This window comes from Psammomys obesus, unplaced genomic scaffold (genome assembly GCF_907164565.1).
Source record: "Psammomys obesus unplaced genomic scaffold, mPsaObe1.curated_primary_1811, whole genome shotgun sequence".
NCBI classification, from domain to species: domain Eukaryota; kingdom Metazoa; phylum Chordata; class Mammalia; order Rodentia; family Muridae; genus Psammomys; species Psammomys obesus.
This window is the reverse complement of record NW_026596046.1, coordinates 37,331,715-37,340,450: the sequence shown is the minus strand read 5'-3', so window position 1 is coordinate 37,340,450 and position 8,736 is coordinate 37,331,715. Positions and strand designations below refer to the sequence as shown.

The following is an 8,736-nucleotide window of genomic DNA, read 5'->3' as shown; positions in this document are numbered from 1 at the left end:
GCTGATCTCACTACCAGACATTGCATTATGATGTTTATTCTAAACATCACCTGTCTCAAGTTTGTGTAAACATGCCGCCATTTGTTCTCTCTATTTTCAGTAGAACAACCAGCCAATACGGTGCAATGAAGAGAATATGGTGGGACATCCTGGTCCAAGAGGGGAGGAGAAAGAAGCGAGTGGGTGAGTAGGAGAGCAGAGATCGGCAGGGGAGGACTTGGAACCATGAGGAGAGATGAACTGGACCTAAGAGCAAGTATAATGTGGGAAATCTCAATGGGAGGAAACTATGTGGGCTTGGAGGTTTAGGATGGAGTAACTATTGCCCATTGTGCTCTACGTTAATTAAATAAATCATACCCTCTATGTGATAATTAAAGTATACAGCTGGTTTAGGAATAACTACTGTTTAACTAAAAGATAAGCCAATGATAAATATTGATAATTAACAATAAATGGCATACCGAGGTATGGCAGAATTTATAATAATCTAGCAAGAACTTACATAGAAAGTAAAACTATAGAGCAGTTTTTAGTTCTGTTCCTTAAAAACTGGAGTTCCACAAGAAGAGCAACAGAACTAAAAAATCTGGTCACAGGGGTCTTTCCTGAGACTGATACTCCAACCAAGGACCATGCATGGAGATAAACTAGATGTACAGATGTAGCCCATGGCAGCTCAGTCTCCAAGTAGCCATCCTAGTAAGGGGAACAGGGGCTGTCTCTGACATGAACTCAGTGGCTGGTTCTTTGAGCACCTCTCCTCCTGAGGGGAGAGCAGCCTTATCAGGCCACAGAGGAAGAGTATGAAAGAAAGTCCTGATGAGACCTGATAGGGTCAGATGGAAAGGGAGGAGGTCCTCCACTGTCAGTGCTGCAGCTGGGATAAAAAGTGAATAAACCGTAATTAATAAATAAAATAAATAAAATAAAATAAAATAAAATAAAATAAAATAAAAACAAAGGCAGTTCCTAAACTAGGAGCTCACAGATTCCTGATTAGACAGACCCCACCCCCACCCCCGCAGAGCAGCAAAGCCCCCAGCAGGCTGCAGAAAACAAAAATTGATACATACAAATCCCAGAGATGCAGTTTCTTCAGGTAGAGGAAAAAAAGGTGTTCTTTAGCAAAGAAGCTTCTCAAAGCCAGACTTTGCTAGCCAAGGCAGAAAGGGAAAATCCCTTTGAGAAGGAGTTCTTGCAGGTCTGAGGAGCAAACATTTATGGATCCAATAACTTCCGAGCGTGAGGAAGGGGTCAGGATCCAGTGGGGGGGGGGGGCAGAAAAAAATATCTCTTCCTGGAAGCAAGGGCCAGAGACAGACTGAGAAGCCTCAAGCATCTGAACCGGTAAAGTCTAGAAGGGAAGCTGAGTCTAAGAAAGCAAAGTCCTTAAGGGAGAGGTTTTGAGATTAAGATTGTGTTGAAAATGGAAGAAGGCACAAAAACAATGCTTCTGAGTACTTTGAGTTTGTTTCTCTTTGCATACAAACGTTTTCACTCATGATTTCAGTTTTGTAAATCCTCTCTGGGAAAGATCAGGGTAAAAGAGACTTGGAGAAGGAAGTGACTGAGAAAACAGATGCTAAATTAAAGGCCATAGAACAGAGTTTGGGGAAATTTTGAATCAAAATAGAGAGCATTCAGAGAAATCCAGTCTGGTACTTACACTAACACCAAAAGAGGTGGTTCCAGATGGGAAAAGTCCACAGAGGCTTGAAGATATTGCAAAATGTCATCCCACTGAGATGCTGGAGAGAAAGTCTTCAGCTATAGGCCAGCTTGGTCAGACTGGAGATTGTGTGTGTATGAAGGTCTTATATGCTAAATTAGAAATGCAGATCCTGTTTGGTGTTGTCTTGGAACAAGGCCATACGGTGGCTGGTGTGCTCCAGTTTACAGAGTTTGGAGAACTCTGTACATGCACCATGTCGTAGATTCATATTCAGAATTCCAGTGGGCTTTTGCCTTAAATTCTGAAGAGCATGATCCTAAGGTTACGCATTTGTTAGAGACAGTGAATGTTTTGGAGATGCCCTTGCAAACTGGGGCTGCTGGTGCTTCAGCATGTATATCCATTGGAACTCAACAATACTTTAGACATTATGACATAAAACCTGTTACAGATATAACTCATAATCCCACAGGTCAAACAATCATGAAAGTATCTAACAGTAATTTTTAAAAGATGGTCATAAAACAGAAAGGAAATATAGTATCTCCCCAAAATAGATTAATGAGTTATCAATTTTAAAATGTTTAAAGGAGATAAGCAGCACACCTGCTAAGACACAGTGGACTTTAGAAAAGAATGCTGAATTAGAACAACACGGAAAGGGAGAACAGGGCATGCGTTATGCTGGGGGAGAGGTTTTGTGAGTAGTCATACAGGAGAAGAGAAATTCTGGGTTCCATCAAAACTAATAAAGATCAGGTATGACAGAGAAAGACCACCTGAATATCTTGGCCACACAAAAGAATAGAGAAATCAAGAAGACTAGACAGAACAGGTAAAATAAAGTGCTGACACCTTCACATGGGAACAACTCTGAAACTGACTGAGACATAAAAATGTCTCCAGGCAGAACTTCAACCATACATGGCCAATAATTAAACAAATCCTAGCCTCATTTGCTGTACAGTTGGTTTAGGAATAACCTCTCTTTAACTAAAAGACAAACCAATAATAAATATTTTTATTCAACAACAGATTTTATAATGGACCAGCAAACTAAAAGAATGAAATGCCTGTAAACTTGGATTAGGTTAGAGTCACGGATACCAGCTGTGGCAAGGTGGACAAATCAGAAATCGCCTGCTGTGTTAGATGATCCTTGTGCATCTGTCCACTACCCTCACTCACTTTTGAAGTAACGGATTAAGGGAAAAGTCTGCGTTGGCATGGCCTCTGATGGCCCGAGTAGGCGCTGCTTAAGGCCTGTTTAAAATTACTAGAGAATTCAGCGAGGACTCAGCTAACATAGCCGCAGGACAACTGAGCCCAAGGTGCTGTAGACCGCGAACTAACGGTCCCTGTCAGCTTCACTGCGGGTGAAATCTTCCGCGAATCCTAGAGAAGCTGCTTCCATAAGTTAGGCTGGGGCAGGAAACACCTGTGGAATGGTGGTCGGTCCATGGCTTGTCCCCCCGATGCTCGGGCTTGAATCTTACCTAAAACCTCGCTCGGGGCTTCTTTTTCTTTCTACCCTGAGCAACTGCCACTAAGGGCCCACGCTTCTTCTGAAGGCCAGACAAATCCAGCGAGCTGTTGGGGTCACTGAACAACGGCCTCCTCCGCGGGCCTCCTCTGCGGGCCTCCTCCGCGGCCTCCTCCGCGGGTCTCCTCCGCGGGTCTCCTCCGCGGGTCTCCTCCGCGGGCCTCCTCCGCGGGCCTCCTCCGCGCGGCCTCTGTGGCGCTGCGGTCATTGTGTCGTTAGCGTGACTCCGGAGTGGGTCCCGCAACGGCCGGCCCTGAGGCTGCTTCAGCCCGGCCTGGGCTCCGGGCCGCCCGGAGGGTATGCGCAGCGCCCGCCCGACCTCCGGACCCCACGCCAGCAGGGAGCATGAGCCGCCAGCCCGAGCGCCCCACGGCCTCGGCAGCCCCCGCGGCCTCCACGCCCTTGCACCGGCCCATCAAGGGCATCCTGAAGAAGAGGAACTCTGCAGCCTCCCCCGTGGCGGCCGCGGCCGACCAGCCCCGCCGGAGCGTCGACGAGGAGCTGAGGAAGAAGTCCCAGAAGTGGGACGAAATGAACATCCTGGCAACCTACCACCCAGCTGGCAAAGACTACGGTTTGATGAGAGTGGATGAGCCAAGCACGCCCTACCACGCCATGATGGGTGACGACGAGGAGGCCTACAGCGATTCGGAAGGCAGCGAGGCCTTGGCCCCAGAGGTCCTGGCTAAGAAATTAGCGGCGGCTGCTGCTGCTGCCGCCGCGGGGGGCTCGGAGACCAAGTCTGGGGCTCGGGAGCAAGGAAGCAGCGGGGAGGAAGACGACGGCCTCTCCCCGGAAGAGCGAGAAAGGAAGCGGCTGTTCGAAATAAAGAGGAAGCTTCACTACAACGAGGCCGTGAACATTAGATTAGCCAAGCAGTTACTTGCAAAAGAACTGCGCGACGAGGACGACGACGAGGACGAAGAGGAAATGTCAGAGACTGCAGGCAGCATGAATATTGAAGCGTCGAGTCAAGGCTCGGCGGGAAGTGACCCTCTGCAACACAGGTCACAAAGTCCATAAAAGGCGTGTGCTCAGCCGCGCAGTCGCTTGTCAAATACAAACCTTGTTGCTAGTAACGCTGCTTCTCCATCTCGGCCATGCGTGACGAACCCAAACACACACCAGTTACACATTGCCAAGAATTAAGTGATCACCAGAGACTGCTTAGATGGAAAATCCCTAATTATGAATATATCCTTGTGCCTCATACTTCACCACAAATACAGTGTAATGTCAACCGCTTTACTTTGTAAGAACACCGGTTAATTTGTATGTCATAGAGCTTTTTATGCTTTAGAGAGTAATGTCGGGGGAAAACTATTTTTGTCACTTCTAGATGGTGGTACCTCTTATGAAATGTTTGGGGGGGGTAGTTTGGTGTTTTTTTTTCTTTTAATCAAAAGCCTATTCATACAGTGGGATGTATATATAGATGAATAAATATTTAGGCTGAGATATTTTTCAACATTTATCTTTAACTTGTTTTGCTAATTGAGAAGGCTTCTCAGAGTTACTGTTCATTTTCTAATCTGAGCTTTAAAAGTCCTGTTGCTTTTCTTTGTGCTCCAAAGGAAAGGAATGAATTTTTTTTTCATCCACGCTTGTTCCCCCATTCCCACCCACACAGATAAATTGCCAGGTTTAAAGATGTGCTGACGTCTGCTCTGCTTGTTTTAGTACGCTGGGCAGACTTCAGGTAAGGTTCTTAGTACCACGTGCTATCCCGGCTGCCCCTTTACTTATTTACCTGTCTCAACCTGCTCTCGTTGCCTAGGCCCTTCTGCTTACACACATACAGTTGTAAAGATTGCACTACAGGATGATAAAGGCTGTTGGACATGAGGAACTCTTACTGCATTTTCTGTTATTTGGTATGGGATGAACTCTCAGTTTGACACCTGCTAGTTCTAGTACAGGAAGGAACTGGATCTAGTAGTAGCCCTACCATGGCAGGGAAGGGCAGCTAAGAGCTTCATCTCTACACTTTTCTGAAAGCTTGATCACTAAATGGCTAGTGTTAGTTCATTTGACTGAAGACCTTAGAAAACAGTTAACCGAGGCTCTTTTTGCGCAATGAAAGCATTGTATGTAATAGAATATGATTGATCCTGAATGGACAGTCAGAATTATACCTGAACATTTTTAAATTTACAGATTTTGAAGAGTTCCTGATTTAAGGGAATATGATAATGCACACCAACAAATGGACTTGATTCCTTTAACATGGTAGAAATCATTTTCCCCTGAAATGAAGTGTAATCCCTTGCTGTGTGTCTGTCTTTAGTGATAGTTTATTGTACTCATTTATTTGTTTATGTAATTAAAGTTTTTTATATTAATTACAGTTTATTCACTTTGTATCCCATCTGTAACCTCCTCCATCATTCCCTCTGAATCCAAACCTCCCTCCCCCATCTCCTCTCATGACCCTCCCCAAGTCCACTGATAAGGGAAGTCCTCCTCCCTTTCTATCTGACCCTTGCTTATCAGATCCCATCAGAACTGGCTGTATTGTCCTCCTCTGTGGCTTGGCAAGGCTGCTCCCCCCCTCGGGGGAGGGGGGCGGTGGTCAAAGAGCCAGCCACTGGTCCGAGACAGTTCCTGTTCCCATTAGTAGGGAACCCTCTTGGACACTGAGCTGCCTTGGGCTACATCTGAGCAGGGATTATAGCTTATCTCCATGAATGGTCCTTGGTTGGAGTAAAGGTCTCAGTAAAGACCCCTGTGCCCAGATATTTTGGTTCTTTTGCTCTCCTTGTGGAGCTCCTGTCCTCTCCAGTTATTTCTATCTCCCCCTTCTTTCATATAATTCCCTGCATTCTGTCCAAAGTTTGGTTATGAGTCTCAGCATCTGCTTTGATACACTGCTGGGTAGAGTTTTCCAGAGGCCCTCGGTGGTAGGCTCCTGTCCTGTTTCCTGTTTTCTTCTTCCAATATCCATCCTGTTTGTCTTTCTGAGTGAGGATTGAGCATCTTACCCAGAGTCGTTCTTGCTTAGCTTCTTTAGGTGAACAGATTTTAGTATATTTATCCTATACTATGTGTCCAGTATCCACCTACAAGTGAGGACATACCATGTGTGTCTCTCTGCTTCTGGGGCCTCACTCGGGACGATCTTTTCTAGATCCCACCATTTGTCTGCAAATTTCATGATTTCCTTGTTTTTTATTGCTGAGTAATATTCCACTGTGTAGATGTACCACAATTTCTGTATCCATTCCTCTGTTGAGGAACATCTGGGTTGTTTCCAGCTTCTGGCTATTACAAATAAAGCTGCTACGAACATGGTTGGACAAATGTCCTTGTTGTGTACTTGAGCATATTTTGGGTATATGCCTAGGAGTGGTATAGCTGGATCTTGAGAAAGCACTATTCCTAATTGTCTGAGAAAGCACCAGATTGATTTCCAAACTGGTGGTACAAGTCTACATTCCCACCAGCAATGGAGGAGGGTTCCCCTCTCTCCACATCCTCTCCAGCATGTATTGTCACTTGAGTTTTTGATCTTAAACATTCTGATGAGAGTATGGTGAAATCTCAGGGTCATTTTGATTTGCATTTCCCTGATGACTAAGTTAGTTGAGCATTTCTTTAAGTGTTTCTCTGCCATTCGATATTCCTCTACAGAGAACTCTGTTTAGCTCTGTACCCCATTTTTTTAATTGGATTACTTGATTTGTTGCTGTTTAACTTCTTGAGTCTTTATATATTCTGGATATTAGACCTCTGTCAGATAAAGGGTTGGTGAAGATCCTTTCCCACTCTGTAGGCAGTCATTTTGTTCTGATGACAATGTCCTTTGCTTTACAGAAGCTTTTCAGATTCATGAGGTCCTATTTATTGATTGTTGCTCTTAGAGCCTGTGCTGTTGGTATTCTATTCAGGAAGTTGTTTCCTGTACCAATGAGTTCTAGGCTCTTGCCTAACTTTTCTTCTAACAGATTTAGTGTGTCTGGTTTTATGTTGAGGTGTTTGATCCACTTGGACTTTAGCTTTGTGTAGGGTGATCAATATGGATTTGTTTTCATTTTTCTGCATGTAGACATCCAGTTAGGCTAGCACCATTTGTTGAAGCTGCTGTCTTTTTACATTGTATGGTTTTGGCTTCTTTGTTATAAATGAAGTATCCGTAGGTGTGTGGATTTATTTCTGGGTCTTCTATTCATTTCCATTGATCCACCATTCTGTCTCTATGCCAATACCATGCAGTTTTTATTATTATTGCTCTGAAATACGGCTTGAGATCAGGAATTGGATATACCTCCAGATGATCTGTTGTTGTAGAGGATCGTTTTGGCAATTCTGTTTTTTTGTTTGTTTGTTTGTTTTTCCATATGTTCTTGAGAATTGTTCTTTCAAGGTCTATAAAGAATTTTGTTGGTATATTGATGGGAATTGCATTGAATCTGTAGATTGCTTTTGGCAGGATGGCCATTTTCACTGTTAATCCTACCAATCCATGAGCATGGGAGATCTTTCCATCTTCTGATATTTTTAATTTCTTTCTTCAGAGATATGAAGTTTTTTCCAAACAGGTCTTTCACTTTCTTAGTTAGAGTCACACTTTATGTTTTTAGTGGCTATTGTGAAGGGTGTTATTTTCCTCATTTCTTTCTTGGCCATCTTTTCTGTCATATGCAGGAGGGCTTCTGATTTTTTTTTTTTTGGTTAATTTTGTATCCAGCCACTTTGCTAACGGTGTTTATCAGCTGTAGTAGTTCTGTGGTTGAATTTTTGGGGTCGCTCATGTATACTATCATATCATCTGCAAATGGTGAGATTTTGACTTCTTCCTTTCCTATTTGTTTTTTTTGTTTGTTTGTTTGTTTGAATTTTATTTTTTCTTATCAGTTACATTTTATTAACTCTGTATCCCAGCCTTATCCCGATGCCTCATTCCCTCCCAGACCCTCCCTCCCTCATCTCCAAGGTGCCCCTTTTCAAGTCCACTGATAGGGGGGACCTACTCCCCATTCATCTGATCCTGTTTTATTAGGTATCTTCAGGACTGGCTGCAAAGCTCTCCTCTGTGGCCTAACAGGACTGCTCCTCCCTTGGGGGGTGGGGAGGCCAAAGAGCCAGTCATTGAGTTCCTGTTAGAAATAGTCCTTGTTCCCCTCACTATGGGAAACCAATTGGTTACTGAACTACCACAGGCTACATCTGAGCAGGGGTTTTAGGTTACATTCATACATGGTCCTTGGTTGAATGTTAGTCTCAGAAAAGACCCTGTGCCCAGATATATTTGGTCCTTGTGGAGCTCCTATCCTTTCCCCATCAAACTAACTCCCCTTCTTTCTTATGATTCCCTGTACTCTGCCAAAGGTTTGGTCATGAGTCTTTGCTTTGAAAACACTGCTAGTTAGAGTCTTTCAAATGCGCTCAGTAGACTCCTGTCATATGTTCAATGCACATCCCATCTGTCTTTCAAAATGAGGATTGATCATCTTACCCCATGTCTGCTCTCTTGATTATCTTTTTTAGGTGTACAGATTTCATTATGTTTATCATATCT

At 44.1% G+C, this 8,736-nt stretch overlaps 1 protein-coding gene across 1 annotated transcript; it reads left to right on the top strand.

The window, feature by feature from the left end:
- The first annotated feature begins 3,563 nt into the window (after positions 1-3,563).
- On the top strand, positions 3,564-4,241 carry LOC129688727 (protein phosphatase inhibitor 2-like). The gene has a single exon (XM_055623690.1). It carries the CDS (start codon positions 3,564-3,566, stop codon positions 4,239-4,241), a length of 678 nt encoding a protein of 225 aa, XP_055479665.1.
- The last annotated feature ends 4,495 nt before the right edge of the window (positions 4,242-8,736 follow it).